The sequence below is a fragment of the Phalaenopsis equestris genome, unplaced genomic scaffold, assembly GCF_001263595.1.
Source record: "Phalaenopsis equestris unplaced genomic scaffold, ASM126359v1 Scaffold000768, whole genome shotgun sequence".
Classification (NCBI taxonomy): Eukaryota; Viridiplantae; Streptophyta; class Magnoliopsida; order Asparagales; family Orchidaceae; genus Phalaenopsis; species Phalaenopsis equestris.
This window is the reverse complement of record NW_018165208.1, coordinates 166,656-181,276: the sequence shown is the minus strand read 5'-3', so window position 1 is coordinate 181,276 and position 14,621 is coordinate 166,656. Positions and strand designations below refer to the sequence as shown.

Sequence of the window (14,621 nt, the reverse complement as noted above, 5' to 3'; positions counted from 1 at the left end):
TATATATATATATATACTTTTAAAAACATTTTAAATTAAAAAAAAAAACTCAAGGTTAATATGGTTGATCAGCATGCTTAATATAATTTTTCTATAAATGATTTTCTTAAACCCGTTTTGAATATTTTAATTTTTTATACGATGGCCATAATATCGACTCATAAACATGAATAAATTTGAGTTTTATATGGCCTAAGTTTTTTTTTTTTCAAATAAAAAGAAGATAATTATGAAAGTACTTAAAAATGAAATTTGGTGAAGAAAGTGTTTTAATTAAGAATTTATATAAATTTTGTTGAATAAAATTATTTGTCAAAGTGATTAAATTGAGCGATTTGTCGAAATAGTTGAATAGAGCTTGTACGCTGAAGTGATTGTATATATTCTTCTGAAAAGATAGCCTAGCTAGCTTGTGCAATGACGGCTAACAAAGAGGCTTATTATAATTAGTAAGAATATCTATCAATCTATTAATAAAAGTGTTGCCACTTAGGACCCCATCTTTTCATGAATACATTAGGGATGGGCATCGTGCTGACATTGTCTAGCAAGCACCACTATCATATTCTTTTCATCAAAACTTTGGGGGGAAGACTGGTATGAGATAGGGACTCTCTCGACTTTTTTGCTTTCAAATGGGAATTCCTCTCTTTCTCACTCTTAATTTTTTGTTTGACCAAATTTTTCTGTTTCATCAGAGAAAAATATTCAATACATTTTCTAAGATTCTCTCTTAAGAATCACATTTATTTCTCTCTTTTTCTCTATACAAGGTCTTTACAGAGTTTATGCGCACAAACAATAAAAGACCTTACATCTCAAAATGATTTACTAATATATAACTTTTTTGATTGATCATAAATTATTTTCTAAATTAATAAATAAAAAAAATCTAAATTAATATCCACATTCATATTTTGAATAACTTGGTAAATTATTTTAATAACTACATGTTAAGCAATAATTATTATTAAAGTTATATGTATTATTTTAATAATAACTTCAAATAAAATATCTTAAAATTAATAATTTTAAAAATTGATTGATAAAATTAAGTGACAAATTTTATAACCTTTATTTTAATTAAGGAAAAATAAATAATTGAATCGAACAAATTTGTTTAATTCAATTTGATTTAAAAAATGCATTTTGACTTTTGATTTTTAAAAATTTAATATTTGATTTTTTGGTTATTTATTAAATTTTAATTTTTATTTAACCTGATAAATTTAGTGTTAATTTATGACATTAAATTAATATCATACATGTAAGATCTATAATTTATGACTAAAATTCGATTTTTTTTATAACCAAATCATTTATTTTGAATTAAGTATATTTTTTGGGTGGCAATGCGATGCCACAACACAGTTTTGTCTGTTTAGGTAAACTGCCGTTGAAATCTGCTTTTTCCCATAACTCCTAATTAGATGTGGTGACAACTTTCTAGCAACGCTATGACTTTTTTTTAAAAAAAATGTAATAGTTGTTGTAGCTTTTTTAGCATCATATTATTATTCAGCGGCTTTACAGCTGTTTTTTAATAAGTTGCAGCAGCCCCAAACATATCTTAAATTTCTATTCAATCGATTCAATTTTATAAAATTTTAATTAATTTAATATTTTGATTTTTTATTGTAATTGATTTGACCAAATTGCTCACAGCACTACTAGGGTTGTAAACGAGTCACAGCTTGAGGCTCGACTTGTGTTTGATTCGTTAAAAAATATCACAGTTTGTGTTTAGCTCATTTGTATATTGAGCCAAAAAAAATTGTTCGTGTTTGGCTTGTTGTTTAACAAGCCAAGCACGAGCTATTTGTGAAAAACGAATCATTTTGACAGCCTTAATCATAGGATGTTAAGGATAGAGATTCAAAATATTCTGTTTAAAAAAAATTAATATATTTTTATTCTATTTTTTAAATTAATAATTATAATTGATTATGAATTATTGTAGCCTTATAATCAATTAAAATATTTAAAAAATAATACAAAAAAAATTATATTTATATATTTTATATTATTGTTTCGAGTTAAAATGAGCCGAATACAAGCAAATAAATTTTTAATCGTGTTCATTCATTTATATTTAGCTCCTAAAAAAATTATTTATATGCCTGACTCATTTCCTTAATAAAGCAATCAAAATCAAATATAAGCGAAATAATGAGCCGAAGGAGCTGTTTTGACAACCTTGTCGCGAAGGAATTTTTATTTCATACGTGCAACGCATGCAAGCTTGCATGCGGTACCCAATTAGAAACTGACACGTGGAATCCTGCCCCACTATTATTATATAGGTTAAAAACTTTATTATATGACGCCCGACCCGGCCCGAATCCCGCCCAACCAAAAAAAAATGCACTTTTGTCATTTTCGATTCCCACCAATTGCAGAAAAGTGGTATTTTGTCTTCTTTAGCTATAGGGATTCGGGATATTCTCATTTTGTTGTCTTTCTAGGATTCATTTGTATTCGTTGGATCTGGTTCGATGGAAGTAATTCTTGACGATGAAATGTTGCTGGAGTCTCAAAATACTTACGAGAAACGTGACAATGAGCTGGAATCTCAAAATATTTTTGAGAATCATGAGAATGAGCAGAGTTTAGATGCGGCAGAAGGAATTCGGCAGGTAGGTTATACTTGTTTGATTGCAGATTTAGGTTTTAAGGAATATTTGTATTGTTAATGAAGTTTACTCTGTTTTTATCTGATGTGTAATGCTAAGTTTTGGTTATGGTGGGATGTGGTGTTATTTAGGTAATATCAAGGTGATATACTGGTTGTTTTTAGAGTTGTTTTTCATTTCTGATTGTTCTTCATAGTTTTAGTGGGTTAAATAACTATCATAATGAAGTGTTGTTCTCGTCGTCGTGATGGGGTTAATGGGTAGCTATTCTCGTCGTCGTAATTGTGTCAAAGTGTTACATTATCATTTGCTTGTAATGTTACTGTCGTGGGGATTTGGTGTTAGTTTGGTAGTATCATAGTGTTATTAAGGTAATATTGGATCTACTGACTTGATTTTGTTTTGGTGTATTATGTTGATGTTTAATGGTGTTATGCTTGTGTTATGCTTGTCTTATTGTGATGTTATGCGTGTGTTTTTTTGCCTGTAAGGTCTTTTATATGGTGGGGTGGTAATGTGGTGTTATTTTTGTTTTATCACGGTGTTATGTGTCTATTATAGGCTTGTAACGATGATGCTAGTAACATTTCTTTACGGCGGCATTTGATTGGTCTGTTGTATTGGCATTGTAATGGTGTTATTTAGGTTATATTATGGTATTATCATAGTGTTATTTATGTACTGTAACCTTGTATTAATTTTATTTTGGGGTGCTAATACTGATGTTTAAATTTCCTGTTACCCGAGACAGAGAAATTGCTTCATGCGGTTGTCCACAATGAGAAGGAAGCCTATGAACAGTATTGTTTATGCACACCATATTGGATTTACTGTGCGAAAGGAACACAGTGGTTTCTGGTCGAATTCAAAGAAGCTTAAGACAATGGACTTTGTTTGTGGTAAGGCCGGTTTCAAGAAAGAGTTGAAGGACACTATCACGGCGAGGTTCAAAAGAGCGGACACAAGGACTGGTTGTCCAACCATGATCCGATATTTCGTTGATTTAGAAGGCAACTGGTCGGTAAAGAAATTCATAGAAAGTCACAACCATCTGTTGGCGGAGGACGGTGACAAGCATCTATTGTGTTCCAGCAGAAATATGTGTGACATCAGTGGTGATATCCTCAGATCAATGACAAAATCAGGGATTATAACTAGTGATGCATTCAGAGTCCTCGCTACTGAGGTCGGAGAAGTGGAGAATCTTGATTGCACAAAGAGGGATGCGTATAATTTCATACAAAGAGAGAGAATAGTTCAAATTGAATTAGGGGATGCTAATTCTCTCATACAATTGTTCACTACGCGGCAAGCGGAGAATTCAATGTTTGCATGGGACTTTCAAATTGATGAGTCGGGTTGTTTGGTAAATTTTTTATGGTGCGATGGGATGTCCAGGATTGATTATGACTGTTTTGAGGATGTAATAATATTTGATACAAGTTATAGACTGAATAAATGCAATTCATGTTGTGCTCCGATTGTCGGTGTGAATCACCATTGGCGGAATGTTCTATTTTGTATTGGTTTTTTGTCAAATGAAACGATTGAATCATTCAAGTGGTTATTCAAAGTCTTTATTCGTATAATGGATAACAAGCATCCAATAACAATATTCACTGACCAGGATCAAGCAATGTCTTAAGCCATTGAAGAGTGTCTTCTGCACACCAGATATAGATTATGTCAGTGACACATTTACAAGAAATTATCTTCAAAAGTTCATTGTGACGTCAGTAGCAAGAGAGTCAATGATCTTTTTTATAAATGCCTAAGCAGATGTGACTTAGAAGAGGAGTTCGAAGAAATTTAGGGTGAAATGATCGAGAAAAGAAACCTACACGAGAATGTGTGGTTGGATGAATTGTATAATATTAGGCATAAGTGATCCTTCAATAAAGAAATTTTTGGAATGGGGATTCTATCAGCGCAAATAAGTGAGTCCACGAATAAGATTTGTCATGGTGTCTCCAAGGCAACAAACATTCTAACCGAATGTTTTTTGGGTCTTGAAAATGTAATGAAGGATTGGAGAAGAAATGAGAAGGATAAAGATTTTAAATGTCAGCAGTTTGCAATTTCTCCCACCGTAAAAAGTTGTCCCGTGTTGAGACGAGTTGTTATATTTTACACAAAAAAGTTATATTCAATGCTTGAAGCATAGTTTCTACATGGTTTGTGTGGGCTTACTGTGGAGTGCTCCGCTAATATGAATTCAGAATTTCATATCCAAACTCTCGATAATAAGGACAGAGACAGACCCTGGATTGTTAAATTGGACAGAGGTAATTCTGATATTACCTGTAGTTGTAAAAAATTTGAAATGATGAGATTATTATGTGATCACGCTTCAAGGGTTCTTCAGCACAAAAAATGTTACAAAAATCTCTGATAAATATATATTACTTCGGTGGTCTATTAATACTAAAAGGGACATATATAACAGTTATGATTATGCACATTGTTAGGTGCCAGAAATATTGTCAAATTCTGCAAGTGAACTCATCTATCTCAATCACATTCATAAATGTGCATACCAGATCGACACCAGAACGCGAGGTCATGAACTTGTCGAGAAGCTAGTGTTGGAGGCATTTAATAAACTTACAATCGATGTCGAAGCCATAATGAGTGGACGAGAACCCCTGAAAAATTCAAAATCAAAGAAGAAGACACTGAGTAAAGAGTGAAATGTGAATGATCCCACGAAGATTCACCTAAAAGGAATAACTAATTCAAGGTTAAAAGGATACTGGAAAAAAAATAAAGGAATCAAAAGTAAATGTTACCTATAATCTTAAGTGCTGATTTGATTCACCTAACATGTAATATTGTATACAGAAAAGGAGAAAGATACTGTTTCAAGTCATGATATCATTCCAGAATGTGATCCAATTTTTTTTTCAATGGCGGATCAGTTTAGTCAAGTTTTGAAATCGATGCTGCTGAATTTTTTACTCTTTGATCTATACTTATTTCCTCACATTAACTCATTAATATTATCAATGAACATAAATTTTCTGAAACACAACAAACAAGGACATATACGAGCTTATTAATGGACATATATGATAATATATAGAACATTTAATGGGCATATACAAGTTTATAAATGGACACACAGGGTTTATCATTATATTTAATGTTTTAACTGCAACAGACTATTTATTCAGGAGTTATTATTGTCTTATTACTGTTGTTTAAGTTGAAACATACATTTGCATTATTGTTGTTTTATTCAAGAGTTATTATGGGTTTATTATTGTTTACGTCTATTGTAATATTATCGTTTTAAAAAGGGTTTATTATTGTCGCATAAAAATACCGAAGTACAACAAGCGCAGTTGTCATAATACAGGTTTATTTCTGTCGATCTACCTGATTTCATTGGAATCTCTGGCGACATATTCCAATAAAATCAACGCTCGTGAAAAACTATACAAGCATACAACCTGAACACGACAGTAAAAATACCAAATTACAACCAGCGCGGTTGCCATAAGACGGGTTTATTTCTGTAGCTCCGCCTGGTTTGATTGGAATCTCTGGCGGCATATTCCAATAAAACTAATGCTCGTGGAACACTATACAAGAATACAACCTGAACACGATCGTAAAAATACCAAAGTACGACCGCTGCGGATAAAAACTTGATAAAATTTCTACCGCTCCACCTAGTTTGATTGGAATCTCTGGCGGCATATTCCAATAAAGCTAACGCTCGTGATAAGCATTATAAAATAATATAACCTGAATGCGACCATGAAAATACCAAAGTATGATCGCTGCGGATAAAAACTTGATAAAATATCTACCACTCCGCCTAATTTGATTGGAAGCTCTGGCAGCATATTACAATAAAACCAGCGCTTGTGGAACACAATACAAGAATACAACTTGAAAACGACCGTAAAAATACCAAAGTATGACCAGCGCGGTTACCATAAGACGAATTTATTTCTGCCGCTCCGCCTGGTTTGATTGAAATCTCTGGCAGTATATTCCAATAAAATCAGCGCTCGTGGAACATTATACAAGAATACAACCTGAACACGACCGTAAAAATACCAAAGTATGACTGTTGCGGATAAAAGCTTGATAAAATTTCTACCACTCCACCTGGTTTGATTGGAATCTTTGGTGGCATATTCTAATAAAGCCAGTGCTCGTGATAAGCACAATAAAATAATACAACCTGAACACGATCGTAAAAATACCAAAGTACGACCGCTGTAGATAAAAACTTGATAAAATATCTGCCGCTCCGTCTAATTTGATTGGAAGCTCTGGCGGCATATTACAATAAAATCGACGTTCGTGGAACACTATACAAGAATGCAACCAGAAAATGACCGTAAAAATACCAAAGTACGACCAGCGCGGTTGTCATAAGATGGGTTTATTTCTGCCGCTCTGTCTAGTTTAATTGGAATCTCTGGTGGTATATTCCAAAAAAACCAGTGCTTGTGGAATACTATATAAGAATACAACCTGAACATGACCGTAAAAATACCAAAGTACGACTAGTGCGGTTGCCATAATATGAGTTTCTTTCTGCCGCTCTGCCTGGTTTGATTAGAATCTCTGGCGGCATATTCCAATAAAATCAGCGGTCGTAGAACACGATTGTAAAAATACCGAAGTACAACCTTATATTTTTAAAAACTGTGGTCGTAGACCATTATATTATAATAAAACTACAATACCGCTGAAATAAAACCACAATACAATCTATGTATATTTCTTGTAATAATAAAACTGTAATATTATGTTGTTAAATTCTATTTATATTTCTTGAAATAATAAATCTGTTATATTATTGGCGGCATATTCTAATAAGACTGCATTCGTTGCACAAGATATTAGAATACAATGGGAATACTGCAGAGGTAAAACCACAATACAACAACATTGAGAGATAAAATCAAATATGTCATAAATGCCACCATAATAAAATGGAGGTACAACCGATGTAACATTCTAATAAAACATGTACATAAAATAATATACAACCAAACCACGCAGAGATTAATGTTTCATTCGCAGTACAACCACAAACACAACAGTTGATATTAACGTTTGATTGACAATCTATCTAATACAATAAAGAAAACACATCAGTTCAATCTTATTTAACAGATGAAAACCAAATGCAAAGTCCATATGCTAATTCTGCCTGAAATCTTGCCATTTCTTCCTGCCAAAGCAGCTCTTTGCTCCAATCAACTAGGCTGGCCTGAACTAGTCTTTCGATGTACTTACAGACAAACATGTCGTAGTCAATGTTGTTACTTTGAGTTGGTACACCCTTAACCATTAACAAGCCCCATGTTGTTGGTTTCCTCATACCAAAACATAGTCTAGCATCCGCTGCAAACATTGATATATACAAAGGTTGATGAAGCATTTGTTATTGCATTTGAAAAAATCAGAAAGGGATTGACATTTTATGTGGCATATACTTACAACACGTTCGCAGACTGCCTTATGCATTTTGTTGGGTAATGAATCATATATTCTTCATTTCTTATATTTCAAGTCAGCAATCAACAATATCCAATGCTGGTTCTCCACAATAGGAAATAAGACGATCTTAACATTTTTCACCGCTTCCTTCGTGATGTGGCCCAAAAAACATAAGTCGTCACCACCCTGCATTTTATGATAGCCTTGCATGAATTTACACATTTTTATTATTATCAATGACTGTAAAAAAATTTAATGACGTCAATTATTTTATTTATATACATAGTATAAAGATGAGACATATAGATATCACCAGAATGAGGTTGGATTTTGAGTCCTCCTCTTATGAAGTGCTAATGCATCCATCTGGTCATTGTCAATCCATCCATTGCACAGTACATCATCCATCATACCCCGATCAATATAGATTGAACTGTCTTTTAGGTGGACAATAAAGTCATTCTTGAAAAGTACGCATAATATATGTATCACTTCACATTAATATACTTGTAATGAAATGACAACTCGAATGTTACTCACTAGAAAAATCTATGTACGACTCCGTCAGTGAGGACTACACATAAACAAAGCTGTTGAAATATATAATGTACTAAACAATATATAATAAATTATTACAAAGTAGGTTAGATATACCGTTGTTTCAACTACGTCCACTGCAACTGGTAATTGTGCATGTACTGGAGGTTCATATACCACAATCTGCAAGGATGTTTTAGTTGTTGGTGATGAGATATTTATCTTGGGCTCTTTTGTGGTTGATGACTTATCAACAATTGGCTTTTCTGATGTGGCAGCAGTATCAAGTAGTTGCTCTACAATATCTAAAATTTGTATAATTGTTTGTTTTAATGATGTGGTAGTCTCTTCCTCAGCCATTAGTTCATCGACCTAAGGTTGCTCATCAATATCCTGTGTTGTTTTTCTTCGTTTATACTCAAAGGGAGTGAAAGGGGAGCTTACAACCTTTTTCCTACGACTGCGTCGGCCCTTAACCCTATGCAATAAGCTGGAAATTGTCTGTGTGACTTGGGTGGGCATTCCAACAACAAGGTCTTCTTCATGTAAAACCCTTTGCTCAGCAGTGCCTTCTTCGACAAAAGTTGTTTCATAGGGGGAGGGAGGCTGAGCAGATTCCTCATCAGCATGAGGAATTACAATAGGAGGGGAGGGGGGTTAAGCTGATTCATCAACAAGGTGTGAGATTCCAACATAATGGGAGGGGGGTTAAGCTGATTCCTCGTCACCATGAGGGATTACAATACGAGGAGAGGGGGCTGAGCATATTCCTCAGCAGCATGTGGGATTACAACAGGAGGGGAGGGAGGTTGGGCATATGCTTCCTCTGGTACTATGCCTGCATCAACTCCGTCATTTTCATTTTTCTCAATTTTATTTTTGAATATCAACATTTGGTTTTGTGGACCCAAAACTCCAACAGTTATTGTATTAAGAGTCCCTTGAAACTCCTTGAACCATTTCTCATGTCCATTGATAAGATCAATTATTGCTTCAAGGTTCTTGTTCAAAACATTGTAAATTGGTTCCGGGGCAGTCTCCCCTTCGACCACTGACCCCATATCAAATGATACAGGAGGTTCTGCTCTAACTTCATGCTGAGGGTTTTGAAAGTGTATATCTGACACTGGATTGGGTAGTCCCTCATCTGGAATGGCCAGAAAATTGAGTTCCTCCTCTTTTAGATCCAAGAATTTATCATTGACCTACAATTTATTTCAGGATACGAATACCTTAATCACTATTCCAGAAATAAATTATTTAACAACAGTGTAAATGACTGACCTGGTCAGTGGTTAGCTTCTTAAAGGCCACATCTATCTATGAAGAGTTCAAGCTAACAGTTGTTGGTCGTCTCAACATTCTGGGTCTGATCTCAGCTTCAGCAGGGGCTCTGGCCTCAGCATCGACAAGAGTTACCACAGATGTATGCTCAAAAAACTAGAGCTGCATAAAAGATACTCAATCTTCAACATAAAAGATACTCAATCTTCAACATAAAAGATACTTAATAAACAGTGACAATATTCAACTTATACAATATACTGACCGTAAGCAAATAAAGAAAACAATTTATGTATCCAATAGGTTTGTTCTACAATAATTTGATGGTCACTGCATTAATTTGCTCTATAAGAAAATCATAGATCGCAGCCAACCAATTAAATGAGGCAAAAGTCTGTATGTTCTCCCCAAAGTTGTTAAGTCCTTCAGACACTAAAATTGCTGGAGGGAAAAAATAGATTTGATAACAAAAACTTTATAAACAATTTAGCAAACTGGGTAGAAGACCCCCCTCTTGCGAAGTCCATTAGATTATTTTTCATCTGCTGGGCATCCACGCCACATGATGGATGTTTACTCCACTTTGGCACTACATCTTTATTTGACATGCCAATAGAAGGGCAACTTCATTGGGCAACAGTCGTAGCTCTTTCCTTTTGAAAACCATTTTATTGTACTGCCAACATTGCAAATTTTGCAGTGTCAAGAGATTCTCTTGAGGATAAGGAGGGAGCTCCAAGAACTGTTCAACATTCATTGCTTTGAGCTCATTCCTCGTGTCCTCAGAAATTGAATGCCTAACATTATCCAACGCATCTCTCAATACAGATGGCCAACATTTACAGCTCATTGATCTTGGGTTCACGAACCTAAAAAAATAGTACAATGCAACCAATATCAGGTGTTATTTCAATGGCATTTCAATGCCATTATTAAGGTGTTATTCAGGTGTGGTTGTATTATTATGGTATTATTATGGTTAGATTTTGGTGGTATTATTCACGTAGTACAACGGTATTATTACGGTATTATTAAAGTTATATTTTGATGGTATTATTCTAGTACTATTATAATATTATTACGATTTTATTACGGTTATATTTCAGTTATATTACAGTATTACTATGAAATTATTACGGTTTTATTTTGCTTTTATTATTTAGTATTCATCAAGTTTTGTATATGAATGCTGCATTTTAATTAAAAGAATTGCATTTTATTTAAAAGAACTGTTAATAATATTTTCAAAGAAAAACAACCAAGTAAATAAAATATTACCTGGAGGAACCCTCTTCAATATCCTTCTTCTTACGGTTATTTGCTTTTTTCTTCTTCTATTCATCAGATTCCATTATCGACGGCTCATCTTTGGTTTCCATTCTCAAGGGCTCTTCGGCTTCCACTGTCATAGGGTTTTCATGGGTTTCCATCTCAGAAAGCTCGGCTTCCATCTTGATAAGCTCAACTCTAGCAGTGAACTGACGAATGTACTTCGACCGATGAATGGAGACACAAAACCCTAACCAGATGGCGAATGACAAAAGAGGTGGTGTGCCTGTCGGTTTTCCTCCGGAGTTTTCTTTGATAGGCGTTTCGTATTTTATTTCCAATCAATTTATTCGGAGCACTCGGGCGGGAGTAAAGTCGGGTCCCACGTCATAAAAGTATTTTTTAATTTCAAGGAACACTCGAATATTACCATAAAACAACCATACTAATACTCGACTTTAAATACATAATAACACAATAATAAAACCACGATAACACCGCAGTGCACAACAAAAATACCGCGGAGCTAATAAAATCAATGTCACCACAATAACACCCGAATAATACCACAATACAACCATACTTATACATCACCGTGATGTTAATAAATAGAAATGTTAATAGCACTCCAAACTCTGCAATAAAACAATAATACTACATAATGAACATAGAGCAATAATACTCGAATAATTCACTAATAATACCACGATATTACAGGCGGTCAAATAAACATATCGATACATAGAACAATAACCACCATTTCATACATCTATGACAGTTGAATAAACATCAATATTATGCGACAAAGGGAAGGTCAGTCCGTTAGTTTGTAGATTCAGCTCCAACTAAGTTGGTCAAATTTGTGGGCAATGAGATCAGAGTTATTTAACGACTCATTGAGTGCTTGGTTAGAATTAGTGAAGAAGGAGAAAATTTCAATATGTATAATCTTCATTTTAGTGGAAGGGAGAGTTCCTTGATTGCTCGGAGGCAATGAGATTGAGCTATTTAGTAATTCAAATAATCTTGAAAGATAAGCAGTCGAAAAATTATTCACATCAATGATCAAGGGTTGATTAAGAGGAAGTTTCAGGCTCTTTGCACATCTAAAGTTGATGGAGTTATATAATATGATGCCAATGCCGATGATGTGATTTGTATTGAGTAATTCAGGATAATGAGTTTGCTAAATTGTGGAAACAGACTAAAATGTTATTGTAAGTTATGATGTTCTGGACTTTTTAAGTCTCATGTGACTGGTGTTCCAACTGGTTCACCTGACAGAACACCATTCTCATGAGACTTAAGAAGTCCAGAACATCATAACTTGCAATTACATTTTAGTCTGTTTCCATAATTTAGCAAACCCATTACGACTTACCCGATACAAATCACATTTCGCCATTGACATCAAACTTTATAACTACCTCAGCTTTAGATGTGCGAACAATCTGAAACTTCCTTTTAATCAACCATTGATCATTGATGTGAATGATTTTTTGACTGCTTATCTTTCAAGATTATCTGAATCACTAAATAACTCAATCTCATATTGCCTCCGAGCAATCAAGGAACTCTCTCTTCCACTAAAATAATTATTACACATATTGCAATTCTCTGCTTCTTTATGATTCTAACTAAGACCTCAATGAGTCGTTAAATAACTCTGATCTCATTGTTCACAAATTTGTATCAAATGGTTCAAAAAACCGTACTTGGCTTGTTCACTCTTGTTACTCCTTTCCTGCATGCAATGATTTAAGTTATAGAAATGCCATGCTCTAAAGAGAAATCAATTTTCAAAATACGAACACTATAGTAAAACAAGTGCGTCTACTAAAACAATAATGACAATAACACCATAATCACACAACAATAAAACCACATAAACACAACAATAAAACTGTCTTCAACAGCACAATGACATAACAATAAAGTCATAATAATACCATAATAACCCCACAATAACACCAACATCACTCATTAACAAAAATAACACGAGAATATTGCTAAGATAATACCGCGATAACACTTAGAACCATTACCCCGGACTAAATGCCAACATAACATACAGTTATAGCGACAACAACTTCGAATAAATTGAAAACCACTGAAGTAACACTCCAATAAACCCAGAGAAACAATTGGTTAAACACAAGTAATGAGACAAATGCCAAAAGTATCCCTCCGATAAACAACTAAAGTAACTATTAAATCATTTAATTAAACCTCTGATAAAGCCAGACAAATGCCACAACTATGCATTAATTCAAAAAATAAAATTCGCACAAACCCTGAAACCCTAAAACCACAACAATGTCTTCAAGATTAAAAAAAAAAAAAAACATTATGAGCGAAGTTAAACTCAATTGAATATGGAAGTCGTTTTCGTTGTCGTTGTCGAAAACATTCTGATCGAAGCTAAACTAACTTGGATCTGGAAGTTGTTGTCTTCGGCGAGAGAGCAATCCATTTCGATTTTCGACAGCTCCAAACCTTAAAGTCCGAAAATAAAGTGGGGGCAAACCTTTATGCTTTTCATTTTCCGAAAAAAGGCGGGTAAGGTCTGGCCGCAGAAGGTAAAAAATAAGAACTTTACACATTGTGTTAGTGAGATATGATTCCTCGTGACAGTTACCATATAAAAATTCGTCCGCGAAGGGAGCTGACATTTCTAACGGGCTGAAGAACCCGTTCCGGGCTGGCCCGATGTTCGGCCCGGGCAGAAGTTCCAGCAAAATTTCCCGCGCAAGCATATCGCTAGGGCGAGACCAGCGATCCAGAGAGAGAATGGAGGTAGAGAGGGTGCGGCTTCTAAGCTTGGCGATTGATTTTGGATTCGACGAGGAGGAAGCCAAAAAGTGCTTGGATAGGCTCGTTGATCTGTATGGTAGGATTCTTACCCTCTTCATCCCTTCAATTTTATTGCGATCCTCCAACATTTTTTTTATTTTTGTTGCTCAATTTGTGCTTTCTGGTTCGTTTTGCTATTTCGCTTGTTCTGTTCAACTTAGGTTGGCTATAGCAGATTTAGTTGGGTTATTTGGAGAATGGGATAATCTAGAAATGGATGCGTGAGGCAGGTTTTTCATTTGTTTGCGGTGCTTGAAGTTTGTTTTGTTACTTTTTTTCCTTTTCATTTGCTTGTAGGTTTACGTGGAATGTTGGATTTTGTCGATGCTGTTCTTTTTAGAGGTAGAAATGTAAGTTGAAAAACTGATCCACATGAGAAGTGATGTTGGAGTTGAGTTTCTCATATACTACAGCACTATTATTTATTGGTTTTAGTTTGTTCGTTTAATGGGTGTTCAACAATAGAAGCCTTCTCACTCTCACAAACTCAAAAGGTGTGTTTTACCTTGAATTCAAGTGTGTTCGTGTTTAACTCGTTTGCTTAGCGAGCTGAACACGAGCTGTTCATGAACAAAGAGT

At 34.4% G+C, this 14,621-nt stretch overlaps 1 protein-coding gene across 1 annotated transcript in view; it reads left to right on the top strand.

Moving 5' to 3' along the window:
- The window catches only part of LOC110031106, a 59,224-nt gene that overhangs the window by 14,617 nt on the left and 29,986 nt on the right, over positions 1-14,621 (top strand). Inside the window, exons 3-7 of the mRNA XM_020734151.1 lie at positions 2,466-2,636; positions 3,385-3,860; positions 11,266-11,407; positions 13,824-14,079; positions 14,340-14,392. Of these exons, the coding sequence (XP_020589810.1) occupies positions 2,466-2,636; positions 3,385-3,860; positions 11,266-11,407; positions 13,824-14,079; positions 14,340-14,392 (1,098 nt within the window). The remainder of the gene's footprint in view (positions 1-2,465; positions 2,637-3,384; positions 3,861-11,265; positions 11,408-13,823; positions 14,080-14,339; positions 14,393-14,621) is intronic.